Source organism: Catharus ustulatus, chromosome 4, assembly GCF_009819885.2.
Source record: "Catharus ustulatus isolate bCatUst1 chromosome 4, bCatUst1.pri.v2, whole genome shotgun sequence".
In the NCBI taxonomy this organism is placed as follows: Eukaryota; Metazoa; Chordata; class Aves; order Passeriformes; family Turdidae; genus Catharus; species Catharus ustulatus.
The window spans coordinates 33,769,436-33,784,849 of NC_046224.1; the positions used below are offsets into that span (position 1 = coordinate 33,769,436).

At 41.6% G+C, this 15,414-nt stretch overlaps 1 protein-coding gene across 3 annotated transcripts in view; it reads right to left on the bottom strand.

Moving 5' to 3' along the window:
- Positions 1-15,414, bottom strand: part of ASZ1 (ankyrin repeat, SAM and basic leucine zipper domain containing 1) — a 42,485-nt gene that overhangs the window by 21,908 nt on the left and 5,163 nt on the right. For all 3 annotated transcript variants that reach the window (XM_033059156.1, XM_033059157.1, XM_033059155.1), the window contains exons 3-6: positions 14,509-14,631; positions 10,572-10,683; positions 1,700-1,811; positions 1,325-1,459 (exon numbers count right to left, since the gene is read on the bottom strand). In XM_033059156.1, coding sequence (XP_032915047.1) covers positions 1,325-1,459; positions 1,700-1,811; positions 10,572-10,683; positions 14,509-14,631 — 482 coding nt within the window. The remainder of the gene's footprint in view (positions 1-1,324; positions 1,460-1,699; positions 1,812-10,571; positions 10,684-14,508; positions 14,632-15,414) is intronic.

The window sequence follows — 15,414 nt, forward strand, 5'->3', positions numbered from 1 at the left end:
AGAAACAAAGATGGCCTTGATTCTGCACAAACACTGCTCAGCAATAGTTAAAACACTGGTGTGTTATCAACACTGTTTTGCTCACAATCATAAAACACAGCATCATACAGGCTGTTTGGAAGAAAAATCACTTCCAGTCAAATCCAGAATAATACGAAAGAAAAATATTTTCCCTCCCAGAAACAGTTTCTGCAGACATCCTCTGTATGACAGCCCCTTGGGCTGGCAACAGCCTGAAAGCAGACACTGGGAGAAGCTTATGACTATTAAATATCTCAACACTATCTGCAAGACTTTGCACCAATTGTGTGAAAGTTAGCACTTCAGGTCAAGAGGCAAGAGCCATCTCTCAAGTGTGACAAGCCTGTATTCCCTCCATGTCAGAGAAAGTCATAAGAGTATATGGCTGTAACCTGCTGAACAAGTTGTTTATCAAAGGCAGAAAGCATCTGTAACCCTTTTCAGTAACCTGAGCTAGCAGATCACTGAGCCTCAGACACAGATCTTGCTAGCTTCCACTGACAGCTCTGTGCATAGCTATCATTTTTGCTCCTGCCTAGCCTCTTCTGGCAGGGAAAAAAGAGAGGTAAGAAAAAGAAGCTGTAAATTACAATTCATAAGAGTGAATTATACATTTTTGAATAGCCAATGTTAAAAAAGCTGCATCATTGGTAAGAGCAACTCAAAACAAAATACACAGGAATATGGTCTGACTAATCCACCATGTATCATCTGATAACAGCATCAAACATATATATTTTAGAATACATGTTGTCTTCAGTAGCTCTCTACATTAGTAATTAGTGGCTGCTCTTTCCAAGATTTGATGGCAAATTTACATTATTTTACATCTTCCTCCAGAGAACAGATTTTGAAAATGGCCAGTACCATCTAGTCTCTTTTTGGCTTTAGCCTTTTCACTTCCAAACTCAATGAGAAACTATACTCTACAAATCAGCTTGGTATCTGCATTCTCTCACATACTTTGGCAGATAGGTAAAAAAACCAACATTTTTCTACTTCTCATATCAACACTGTGAACATGAATAATCCCTTGTTTTGTATCCCACATCTAAAGTCAATGACTCTGAAAGAATAAAGAAAAAAGGTTTCCAAAACACTACAATACAGCCTTTACAGCACTGAGAAAAGTTGCAACATAACAGAAAACAGTCTGTTATAAACATAAATGGAACAGCACTAGTATTCAACTAGCTGCTATAATGCAGTTATTAAAGTAATACTTCTACAGAAAATTATACAATTAATGAACAGATTTTTGACACAAACCACAGAATTTACATTTCTAATAAAAATGAAATACCTCTAAATGTTTATTGATTTTTGCTAGCTCTGCTGCTGTTTTTTCATCCTTGGTCTGTAGATTTTTGTCAGCTCCTAGCTCAAGCAACTTCAAAATTACACTTTTATGTCCATGTTGTGCTGCCCATATTAATGCCTGCAAAGAACAACTTTGTTTTACCAATTTTACATACGAAACAAACCCCAACTGCTTCAATCAATAAAGTACAACCCAATATGGAGACAAAGACACCTAAAGCAAGAGGATCTCAAAGTAGTGTTAAAGCAGAAAATTCTAAGGAATGTTTCTCAAAAAGCTGTACTTTGAAACAAGCTAGTGGGTGCTTGCTTTTTACATTTTTATCATTAAATACAACACACAAAATAAATCCCTTACTGTATATCCATTTTCATCTTGGGCATTTATGTGTGATCCATGAGCAACAAGAAAAGCAACAACCCGAGGATAGCCTTTTCTAGCTGCATACATCAGTGCAGTCATTTGTTTCCTGAAAGAAAAGGTACCAGGTGAAATTAAGTATGTCAAAATGCAAAAAGAAAAAAAATGGTGGCACCCTTCTATTTTAATTTAAAAATTATTTTTAAAAGACACAGCCTAAGTGATGTGTTCTACAGGCAGAATAATTTCAATCCAAAGTTTGGAAAAAATACACAGTTTCACTGAAGGCAAGATGCAAATCATAACTGAATACTTAAGAGAAAGAATATTAAAAACAACAACTACGTTCATAAATGCAAAACCCTCTCTGGTAGAATCAGTGTAAGCATAAGAATCACAGATCATACAGTTCTCGCTGCTGTGGGCAGGCATGGTGCAATAGCAGAGGCTGCACACCTATTACTAACAGTCAGCACCACCTCCACCCTGAGTATGCCCAAGAGAATGATATGTACAGATAATACTGAAGATCTTAACTTTTCAAGTACTAAACCTAAACTAAACACAATCATATAATTTTTGCCCTTTATCCCATTTTTGTCTTCTGTTCACAGAAGTTGTCTCAGAGAAGGTTCAGATAAGATATTAAGTATTTTGTTTTCCCCACTTAATGAGTGGTTAGGCATTGGAAGAACTGCCCAGGGAAGTGGTATAGTTACTGTCCCAGGAAGTGCTCAGAAGGGGTCTGGATGTGGCACTTTGGCATACAGTTTAGGGGTGGTTATGGTGGCGTCAGGTTGATGGTCAGACTACATCTTGAAATTCTCTTCCAATCTTCCTGACTACAATTCCATGAAGTGTATCTGTTGATACCTTCTTTCCTACACAGGCTACTGTTTCCTACAGCTGCTGAAAGAGTACCTAGACACCACCCTTCCCATTACTCTGATTTTTTACATCCCAAAACCATGAGGATATCATGAGCCTAATGATCTTAGGGTGATTACTAATATTATCATATCCCATTATCATCTGTGCCCTGAAACTCTTACTGTATTTTTAAGACCCTGTAGCAGGGGACCTTGTGTGTGTGTGGAGGTCACTTTTCAGAAGGAGTTTTTAAAAGCTCTCCAGCGAGGTTTCTTGGGTCTCTTCCCAGTGCGGTATTTGCATTACTGCCTGCTTGATCTTTGCTCAGGTAATGGTTTTTCTTTCTGTTTTGTTGTTTTTTTCCCCCCCTCAGCTCCGAGAAGCTGCAGGAGCAATGTCTGAGCTACCTTGAGGGTGAATTCTGCAGCTGCCTGTCTGAAAGATCAGGTGGGCACCATGCTGGCAGAAGTGGAGCAGAGCCACCCTGCTCCAGCCCAAGATAATGTTGACTGCATCAAGTGGGCAGAGGATGCACTGAGTGGCTCCAGCCCAGTTGTTTCACCTGTTGTATCCACTCTGCAGTGCCTTGCCATGGGGAAGCTCTCTGTCTGCTGCTGGAACAACTCTGTGAGGCTCCTGCCTTCCAGGGAGGGCTCTCATGCCATCTGGTCACTGTCCTACAAAGCCTGAAGTTCTCCTGCCCAGCTTAGTTTGGCAATGGGTGGTTTCCAGCATTTCAGCTCTCTCTTTATTGCAGTGGGGTATGGGGTCTAGCAGTTATTTACTTTTTTTTCCCCACGCTTTTCAGTATTCCATTTGTTAATAAACCACTGATTTCTCTCTTTCATCTATTATAATTAATCTCTTATTGGTAGAAAGGGATTGTTGGAATACGTAAAGGAGATGACTCATTCCAAAGTGTTCTCCTTTGAATTGTCTCAAACCAAGACACAATCTTATGCTTCTAGAGATGCTTACAAGATTAAGCCATTTTGAAATATTGCTCAAAAGCTTCTGCTTGCACAGTATCTTTCCAGATGCCTGACACATTGTTGGTGAAATGAGATTCCAGAATTAAGGGAAAACAAAAGCCAATATTGGAAGAAAAAGACTGTAGAGTTTCTGGTTGCTACTAAGTAAAAAGATTTAAGCTAAAATATTTTACTACTGTTGTTTAATTAAAATCTATTGCATTTTGAAAAGCAATAGTTTTTAATTAAAAACATGTATTTTTTTGTAATGTATAGCTCCATGTCAAAAACTTGTTTTCTAAAGATTATTCTAATTTACTAGGATATACCTGAGGAGAAGACTGCTCTTCCCAATACTGGGTTTCTTAATACTGAGTTCATCGACCACTAGAGGGATCCCCAAATACATATGTGCTAAAGCAACTGCCTTAAAATTTCTGCCTCCTTCAGAGAGTATTGCTAGAACTAAGGCTTTGCAAATCTTCCTTTGGTTTCAGTCGTTCATACAAGGATAATGTTTTGTCTTACACACAGTTAAAAGTGTACTGAATGAAATCCAGTAATTTTACAAATTTGAAACAACCTTATGCTAAGGGAAAAAGGTCCATCACATAGAGATAAGCAAAATGAAAGGTAAGCAGACCCTCAAGACATACAGCCAACAATGTAAAGGAACTTGGTAATGAAGCAAAAAGACTTCCATCAGTCTAAAACTACCTTAGTTCATCAACACTACAAAAACAGAAGTTCCAAGTGTATGTGAGGAGACATTTCACCATGGAGCACAGCCAATCAGTGGGACTGGCTGCACAGAGATTTTTAGTCTCCATCTTTAGTGGATTTCAAGACCAGATGGCAACTTAGCCCAATTTTACAGCAGACGTAGCTTTAAAGAAGTTGGATTAGAAACTTCCTGAAATGCCTTCTTACCTGAATTACCCTGTAAACCTATGAAGATTACTATAAAAGTAGAGAAAGACTGTAATCTCAATCTTCAACTCAATAACTGATGCCCATATATCTCACTATCTCTATAGAGATGTCTATTCACAGAAATCTATAATTTAAAGAACGAGCAGAAGTGATATAATATAATATTTTGAACAAAATTCAAATTTGTTTGCCCACATAGACACTCACTCCCACATTTATTTCTTTTCAGTGATAGGTAGCCTTTGATGAACTTCCCATGCTATCACCTTTGAAATATTTACCATTTACATCTGACTGCAAAACCAGTCAAATCACATCTGATTTCATTTTCATTTCTCCTGCTCTCAAACTTTTTTTAAAAGTTTTTATACTACCTTACAATTATCTTCTGCTTTTTCAAATGAAAAATACTAAACAAAAGCCCTGAGACTACAGAATAGTATTCACCGAAGAATAGGATGTAGTTATAGCTGTATAGTATTACAGGCATGATATCTGAAATCAACCCAACAATACAAAAGCCACTAAAATAACTGCTCCATTTGCAAGTAAAACTCAATAAATACAACATTTAACAATTTCATCAACATGACTGTGCAATTAGTACTGTAGCATTCCATTTTAACACTTGAGTTTTAATTTCAAGGGATACAAGCTGTTTCAGGATAGAAACACGCGCATTGCTGCACAAATTTGCACCTCTACATACAAGAGAGTGCCTTGTACCACCCCATGAAAGCAGCATCTATTTATATGCAACAGCCACAGGAGGGAGACACAAGCATTGGGGAAAACAAACCTTGCTTTCCTAACCCTGCAATAAACTCCTACAACCACAACACCAAGTTTTAACATGGCAAATCCACCGTTTCCTGCTTAAGTCAAAGAGAAACTAAACGTATTGGTACATTTTAGTGCAATGTAAAAACGTTCATACAGGGTGTAGTGAGAATCATCCAGACAGATCTTAAAAATCCTGTCATCATTCTGAGGAACTGCTGTGTTTCAGCAGTCTGACTTGCAGGTGACCTTCTTGCCCAGACACCCATTAAGTCCTTTTGTATGGTAAAATTTGCCACATGAATTTTTTCCATATTGAATATGATACTTAAGTCATAGTCAGTAAATAAATAAAATCTTAAAGACATATAAGCAATTTATTAATTAAACATCTAACTATGTTTGCTTCCAGTTTTGCAATGGCTATATAAAAAGCAGGGTCTCATGCAAATGAAGAGAGATTTTTTTGTTCATTTGTTTTTATCTTTAGAGCCACAGAAAATTCTGAGTTGGAAGGAACCCACAAGGATTCTAGAGCCCAACTCCTGATCCTGGACATGACAAACCCAAGAATCACACACATGGTTGAGAGCATTGTCCAAATGCTTCTTGAGCTTTGTCAAACTTGGTGCTACGACCATTTTCCTGAGGACCCTGCTCCCATGTCCAACTACCCTCTGGCAGAAGAACCTTTTCCTGATATCCAATATAAACATCCTCTAACAGCTTTGCACTCTAAGTCTCCCTGCTTTTATATTAAGACTGGAGAAAAGGACAAAAATGGAAGCTTTTACAGTTTTTAGTGCCATCCAAAACTTTGTATGTGACATGTACACAAAGATACAACCAGACCTTGTTACAGGCTCACTTTACCTTGTGGAAAAAATGGGGCAAAATTTACACCACAAGACAACAAGCTGAGTTGAACAGACCTACTACCCTGAAGCCTCCTATCCTAGATAATCAGGAGCCACAACAGAACTGGGGATAAAGTTTTATATCCTAGATGGCAAGCATCTGACTCGAAAATGTACTGCATAGTTGTCACTAAACTGAATTTGTGGGACAGAATTCACCGCACTTGAGAAATGTGCTTATGTTTGGAATCATGATCTCAAGCAAGATAAATTTCACCTCCCTGGAAAATTACATAAGAGGAAGGAGAGGAGATGTCTCCTATTTACACACAGGTTTCTTTCCACTGGGGAGACATCTATAGAAATTTCAGTATTTCAAGTTGGTGGTCTTGACAAGTTGTAACTAAAGTCACATAACTGGATATGTGTTTATTAACTAGACCAGCGTAACAATAAAAAAAATAATACTCGAAAAAATCGAGCAGGTAGAAAACAATTTAACCCAGAGTGTAGTCTCAATCTTTTCTTATTGAGATCCCAAAGTAAGGAAATGATCTTTCAAGACACTATTTTAGTCTATTTATCTGTAAAATGAACAATGCTTCAAATAAACAGGAAGCATCTTCAGAAGCTTTTGGAGCCACTTTTGCCACTCCACTGCTGCACATTAAGCATGGAACTGAGAAATTAAGTGGCAACAGAGTGTTCACAGCAACAGAATTTAAATATCTGCCCATTTTCAGCTTAGTGGGATTCAGTGATGAAGTGGGAAACCCTATACAACAAGTAATATTGGAAGAACATACTTTAGTATAACTTTAGGAAAGCACTGCAGGTTAAGAAAGGTTTTTAAAAAACACTACTTAAAGATTTTCAGGCCCTACAAAGGGATAAAGTATATAATTTACATTTTGGAGCCAGAGGAAGGTGAATGACATGAGATAAGCAAAACAAATTTCTCAAGGTACCACTCACTTAAATGAAGTATTCAGGCTATAGTAGCTCTACAATGCCTATTCAGAGCACGTCTTACAATGCCTTCTTTTTTCATCCAGCCATTACTCTACTTGTTTGACTTTCAAAACCCTTTAGCTAGCACTTATGCTTTGATACACTACATTCTCATCCACAAAACTGTTTTTACAGCCAACAGTACTCAGTTCCCAATTTTGATTTAGCAAGAATATCCTAAATTATCCTACATACTGAATACTTTCTTCTCAGAACCATATCCTCTTGCAATGAAACCATCTACCTACCCATTCCTAAACTCATCTTCTTTCTTTGCATTTCAAAAATCAGTTTCTTTCCCACTAGTCCTTCCCCACTCCATAGACACTTAATAAATTAGACCCACTCCCTCCAAGTTTCTGTGTATCACCTCCAGATGACATGAAATATAAGAGCCTACTGGTTGCCCTGATGGTGCAACAGAGAAAGGATAACGACTAAACCCTGCCTTACGTGAAGATTAAGTATTTTTCTTTGCATTCACACACATTCCAGTGACTGGTAGACAAAAAAAGAGGTCTCCTAGAATCATTCTGGTTCTCACATGCTGAGAAAGCCAAATAATGAGAACCTTAGTTCTTCACCTGCAGTAAGCTGATCACAGGAAGTACTTTCACAAAAATCTCAACTCACTGACAGTTCTGATCACCCCCACAGAACACCATGCCTGCTCTGAAACAGGTGAAATGGGACTGCAGTGCCACAGAGAGGGGTTGTTTGATCCCTTATGGTCACATAAGGCAGTTTATTGTGTTTTATTCTTACTTCTGAACACAGAGTAAGAAGTTCATGAGAAACAGCAGCCCTTTGCCTGAGCAGACCCAATGATGAAGAGGCATGCACGTATGTCAAATACTGGAAATGCATAAAGGCAGCTCAAAAGTTTGAGGTGAGAAGGTCTGGATTTTTCAAGCCTCTGCTTTTACTCAGCACAAATATGACTGACAAATATTTCTGATTGTCATTCAATTTATCTTTTCATTTGAGAAAGACTACCACCGCTAAAGTGAAAAAGCCACAACCATATCTGCTGGATTCATGAGTACAGTAGTTTCACGAATACAAGCCGCACGGATTATAAGCCGCACCCCCGGTGCCTCGACAATGTTGCTGTCTTTGTCAATAGATAAGCCGCACCCCGAATATTAGCCGCACTTTCGTTCGTCGCGAGAATCCGTGCGCAGTTTTCACAAATTGGCCAATTAGTAACAGGATCGCGGCATAGCGGGCTTTACTGGCTCGGGGCGGGGCCAGGAAGGCTCGGCCCGCTCATGGTTGCCGACGGGGCCGGGTGGCCCAGCTCAGCGCCACGGCTCGGCGGGGCTGGCCGGCTGGTGCTGCCGCCGCCGCCGGGCTCGCTGGCCCCCCTCTCCCGTCAGCACCGCCCCGCTGCCGCGTTCGCTCGCCCGGCTGGCAGGGCTGCCGCCGCCGGGCTCGCCGCCCGCCCCGCTGCCGCTTTCGCTCGCCCTGCGCCGCGCCTCGCGAGCGCCGCGCCCGCCCCGCGGCGGCGCTTTTGCTCGCGGCGGCGGCGCTTCCGCGAGCGGCGGCGGCGCTTCGCTCGCGGCGGCGGCGCTTCCGCGAGCGGCGGCGGCGCTTCGCGAGCGCCGCTTTCGCTCGCCCCGCCGGCAGGGCTGCCGCCGCCGCCACCAGGCTCGCCGGCCGCCCCCTCCCGTCTGCACCGCCGCCGCGTTTCCTCGCCCTGGCCGGCACTGCAGGCCCCCGCACCGCCGGGCTCCCCCACGCTGCTGGCCCCGATTCTGCTGGGCTTCCCCCGCTGCCAGGCAGCCCCACCCGCCGGCCTTCCTGCTTCTGCCATGCTCCCCTGCACTGCTAGCCCCAGTTCTCCCGGGCTCCCCCGCCATGCTGGCTCAGGCTCTGCCGCCCTCCCTGCCCCGCCCTGCTGGCTCAGGCTCTGCCGCCCGCCCCCCACACTGCTGGCCCCGCCTCTGCCAGGCTTTCCCACCTCAGCCGGGGCCGGCCGGGCTCCAGCTTGGCTTGGGGCTGCCGCGGGCTCTCACTTCCGTGTTGGCAGCTTTTAGAATTTTGTTAATAGATTAGCCGCCCCGGAATATTAGCCGCACTTCCGGGTTTCCACCAAAATTTTGGTCAAATTGGTGCGGCTTGTATTCGTGAAATTACTGTAACTTGTGTTAGCACAAGGCCTAAGGACACAAAAAGATAGTAAATAAATATTTGTATATAAAGATCAACCACACAAAACATACTCTAAGTTTACAAATAAAATTTTAAAAGTAGAATTCCTACTTCTTGTGTCAGCATTCATACTCTTTTTCCCCAAAGTTTAGCCAAAGGCCCATCCAACTGCACAGCTGCAGCTCTGCACTCTCGCTTACATTTCCAACACCCAAAACAAAGTTAGTAATGCAAAGACTTCCTCTGTTTTTTAAAGCAGAAAGTTTATTCTAACACCCAGCTATCTGACAACAACAAGATGTAATTATTTCAGAGTATGTAGTTTCCTCTTCTCTCATGAACAATTTCTAGTCTCTCTGATAAGAATAAAAGAATGGCATTTAAATTTGGTACTACACATCAGCTGCACTTCTGCTTCCTCCTTGTCTATCAGTACTATGCTCATACAAGGTTCAGGGCCTTGAGTAATTGAATTCTACTAAGGAGAATCAAAGGTCTTCAGTTCTATTATTTTTAGAGAGCTACTCAGTCTATATATCCCAGGTAATATAATGGAAGAGGAGTGGTATAAAATAATTCTGTTATATGAAAAACCAGTTGACCTAAACAGTATTTTTTTTAGCAGAGGCAAGACAATTTATCCTGGGGTCAATCCAGGTTTTTTCTTTTTTGATGTAAAATGAAACATTTCATCAGACTGTGTAACTACAGATATCTCACAATGTACTGCTTCAAACTGCTGAAACACAAAGTTATAATTGAAGGACCTATTACTTGTTTCTAAAAGGAGCTTAATCTCTTTAATCCAAATTACTCCAGACTGCAGTGGAATAAATGCATTATATTTACAGAATTGTGTGTGCTACAAGAAATACTCAGTGAAAAGAATACACCAGATACCCACAAAAAGTTCAGAAGTAGGATATGAATTTAAATAAAGAATTAATTGATTTAACTTCATCCCTATGCAGAAGAGGTACTATGATTTAGAAAAGGCAGAGGACATATTTCTTGCCCTTATACTTCAGTCAAGTGAATAATTAATTTTAATTTTGCTTTTGTTCAGCTGAAGAATATACTCACAATTTGACAAAGCTGATCACAGTTATTTACTCAGATTAACTGTACTAGTAGGCGTAAGTATCGGTACTAATATTTTCTTCTACAGCAGTGAAATTACAAGAAGTATGTACACTCCATCTTCACCACCACCACCAGCTATGTCTATAAACACATCTCTGTATAATAATATTAAATTTTGCACTGTATTCACAGGTGTGGGGTTTTCAATACCTGCAAGCAAGGTTAGGGTCAGCATTCCTTGACAGAAGCAGTTCGACAGTATTCAAGATGTTCTCTTCTGAAGCTTGTGCAGTACATGCTGCCATCAACACAGTGTATTTATCTGTTTGGAAATTCACAGATAGAGAATTATAAATGTAAATACCATGCTAATCCAGAAGTTCCTTTAAAAGTCTTTATATTTGCTAGAGTTGCTACTGAGATGTTAATGCTCTACAATATTTGGAAAAGGTTAACCATCTTGGTCTCCTGTCTGTGAAAATCACTAGAATGATCAGGTAAGACAAAGGCACCTGAGGAGACAGAAAGATGAATCACAGTAGCAAAGCATGTATTCCTACTGAAGTTTCGAATAGCTTCAGAGTACCCCAAAGCTACAATAGGAGCTTAACTACAGATGCTTATTTCTCAAAACACATTCCACACCAGTAGATTCACACCCTGTTCCAATCCCTCCAGTAAATGAAAGTAGCAGTTGCAATGGACAGAAAAAGGTAGATGAAATGTATTATGAATATATAGTGACACCAATTTTGGGGAGAACAAAGGCCCATACAAAAGACACTTGAAGTAAAAGGGTTTCTTAAGAAGGAAGAATTAAATTTATTAACTTACTATAGTCCAATAATGGAGGAGAAGTATTAGAAGTATTGGTTTAGATGTGGATTTAAAGAGCATGTACACAGACCAGCATATTTAGTTCTCCAGCTCTGAAACCAGCTGGGTGTTACATACCACCTGGGCTCACAAATCAAAACTGTACAACTGCTGTTCGCCCACAGAACACAGCAGACCTCCTTTCCCATTATTACCATGGTTTCCATGTGGGAAACGTAACACCTCAAGGACCTTAGTTGGCCCCAGTGTCATTTAGAAGACTACCATTTGAGTAACTGCCCATTCTTTTTGTTGCACAAACTTGTTCACAAGTCCCAACATGCCTTCATCCATTTAAGAAGTACAATACCAGCGGCACCTACTTCATATCCTATCAAGTGTTACAACGTATTTTCTAATTTTCTTGAAGAAATTTTAAGATTGTGTATAATTAACATGTTCCTTATTCAATGAGGTCAGATTTCATTATATTTAACCTGAAAAGTTTGTTATGTACATTAGCCCCACTGCTCTCATCATTTCTTGTCCTCCACCTCTACAACTTAGTTATACATTTAAATTAATTTGGTTTTTTTAATACATCATCTTTTAATTATTAACTGCCTCATGGAGAAGTTACTTGACATGCTGACAAATTTTTACTCAAAATGTTTAACCTGATTATCAACTAGAAAATGAATGGAAAGATGGTAGGATTTTAAATACAGCACTGTCAGTCTGGAATAGTATTTGGGAGGAACCTTCAATTGTATTTGTATTCATTACCTTAACCAGTGATAAAGAGTGGGAAATTAATTTCTGTTAGCCTACCTATAGCTCATAGGGAAGAAACACCTTGGAATTCTTAGATCTCTTTTACAGACAATAACTGATAAAAGACTGCAAAAAAGATAAGTTTATATTTAGACTAGATGAAAACTCCAGTAGTTCTGGTGAAATTGTTCCTCAAGGATGCAACATTTTGAACCCACCACACAGTGAATGATATATTAGTTCTTGTCAAATATCAAAAAGGGCAAAATTAAGAAACTAGTTATAAAGAATGACTGAAGAGTGACTCAAGCTGATTAACAGTATAGATGTTTATTACAATTATAAGCATTAAAGGGCAATTATTATAGAATCACATCTGTAATTGCCTGCTGACATAAAAAATAGCAGGAGGGCTGGTGAGATTTAGTACCCCCTTAGGATAGCACAGCTTTACTGAACATACGTGGCCTGACCCTAATCAATGACTTACAAGACTGCTCCTGGCTGGACAGTACTCTGCTGCCCATATGCCCTAGTTACAGCTTCCCTACACAGCCCAACAGAAAACAAGTCAAGAAACTTGATTCTAGCAAGGGCAAAGACAGTTGATCACACAAATGAAAAAATGTCCTGCATTTGGTTACCTGGTCAGTCTGAACTATTGTCCATAGCAGTTTTTGCCCAATTTATAGTGTTCTACACTATAAACAAGGAACAGGTTCGAGCTGCAGGCAGACACATAGAAGATTCTCTGAAACCAGCTACAAGGACAGTGATCAGAAGAAGGTATGATTGCTTTTGGTGTAGGCAATCTACTCGAATCTCTGACCAACTGCTAAGAGGTTAGAGAAAATTTTCAGAGCCAGATTTGTACCATCTGCATCTCAGTCTACTACTACAGCAAATACTGGCAAGTTACTAAAAAATATGATCACTGCTCTTACACACTTGGCAGTACTGTGGGATAAATATTACAGTGCAATGAAAGAGATTGAAAATAACCACAATTTAAGTAAAAAAAAGAACTGTTATTAGGCCAATAAAATTGACAGAGGAACTGATACTACTTAGAAGCTACACTGAACTCTTGCAGAAAAAGGTGAGGTAACAGCACAGTGAACAACAGTTTTCTTACTAGAAAAAAACAAAAATTGCACTGTAGTTTTAGAGAAGTCCACATCAATTTCCCTTGAACTGGAAAGCTATTCATGTTGTTTGACATGTTATCTGGTTTCTGCACATACACAGTTCATAACAGGATCAAACACAATAAGTCTTACCTGTACAACTTTATGCTGCAATTTTTGAGTAAGTACTTCCAAACACCTTTTAAAAAAGTACAGTAGTTTCACGAATACAAGCCGCACGGATTATAAGCCGCACCCCCGGTGCCTTGACAATGTTGCTGTCTTTGTCAATAGATAAGCCGCACCCCGAATATTAGCCGCACTTTCGTTCGTCGCGAGAATCCGTGCGCAGCTTTCACAAATTGGCCAATTAGTAACAGGATCGCGGCATAGTGGGCTTTACTGGCTCGGGGCGGGGCCAGGAAGGCTCGGCCCCCTCATGGTGGCCGACGGGGCCGGGTGGCCCAGCTCAGCGCCACGGCTCGGCGGGGCTGGCCGGGTGGTGCTGCCGCCGCCGCCGGGCTCGCTGGCCCCCCTCTCCCGTCAGCACCGCCCCGCTGCCGCGTTCCCTAGCCCTGCCGGCGGGCTCGCCGGCCGCGGCGCGCCGCGTTCCCTAGCCCCGCCGCCGGGCTCGCCGGCCGCGGTGCGCCGCGTTCCCTAGCCCCGCCGCCGGGCTCGCCGGCCGCGCCCTCCCGTCTGCACCACCGCCGCGTTTCCTCGCCCTGGCCGGCACTGCAGGCCCCCGCACCGCCGGGCTCCCCCACGCTGCTGGCCCCGATTCTGCTGGGCTTCCCCCGCTGCCAGGCAGCCCCACCCGCTGGCCTTCCTGCTTCTGCCATGCTCCCCTGCACTGCTAGCCCCAGTTCTCCCGGGCTCCCCCGCCCTGCTGGCTCAGGCTCTGCCGCCCTCCCTGCCCCGCCCTGCTGGCTCAGGCTCTGCCGCCCGCCCCCCACACTGCTGGCCCCGCCTCTGCCAGGCTTTCCCACCTCTGCCGGGGCCGGCCGGGCTCCAGCTTGGCTTGGGGCTGCCGCGGGCTCTCACTTCCGTGTTGGCAGCTTTTAGAATTTTGTTAATAGATTAGCCGCCCCGGAATATTGGCCGCACTTCCGGGTTTCCACCAAAATTTTGGTCAAATTGGTGCGGCTTGTATTCGTGAAATTACTGTACTCGGGATTTGGGAGGTGTGGGGGAAAGTGGAATTGAGAGCAAAAGAACAGTAAAATGTATCAACTGATCCCAGATCAATTCCAAGAACACAACTGTTACTTTAGAACTACTACTTTTCCTTCAAAACTGTGAAAGATAGAGTGGGTCTCAGTTCCACTGTGAACTTCTGATTTTTTTCCCTACACATGCAAACAAGAGAATAAGGATAGGGATCATGTCTGGTACTGAGCATTACCAGCCAGTACTTCTCACTCCCATCTTACCTATTTCAAAACATGCATTAGCACCTCTGTCCAGAAGAAGACGTACCACTGCAAAGTTAGCCACACTGGCTGCACACATCAGGGGAGTCCATCCAAACTGAAAGCTAGTTTCTATGCTGATACCTGTCAAAATTTATGAAATTAAAATTATAAAACTGCATCACAACAAACACGCCTTTTATAAAACTTACTCTCAATATTTATCATTACAAAGGTTACACCCTGTTCACAATTAGTACAAGGGAGAGAAATCCCTTATGGTATTTTCTTCTTTTTTTTTTTTTTTAATATATCTTTACTTAGAACACCAGAAAATAACTTTTAAAACTGACATTGATGTAGCCCAGTTCTCAATCCAAGGAGTTATGCATCACAGAAAGACTACATTAAAAACCTCAAACATTTAGCTGCAAAATTAATTTCATATAAGCATACGGTATCTGTTTTCTCTAATTCTGTGCAACAGCTTTCTTCAATCAAAATGAAAAAATTTTACTCTTGCCAAGCCAAGAAGACTGCTGTGGAAGCAAACTGCTTGTCAGGCAATTAGGATCACAACACCTAGGGTTTTCTGCTTCACAGCTCCTTTTATTGTCTGTCCTGCAAGACAATTAGCTCGCAGATTTGTGTTTGGCACTAACAAAATATTATCTCAATAAAAAGAAGAAATCGGAGACTATGCAAGTCAAACACAATAATCAGAATTGTCTGTTACTCTTTATAAAAGCCAGAATGGCTAAAATGGCTAGAAGCATGCTTGTCACACAGTTCAGCCCTCCCAAATGCACTGAGAACCAAGCACCAGACTGAGATACTCATCTAACTTTTTAATAAAAACCTGTATGCCTGTTTCAATCCTTCAACAAATATTACTTCCTCTAGAAAAGTTTCCATCAGCTGGTTCCA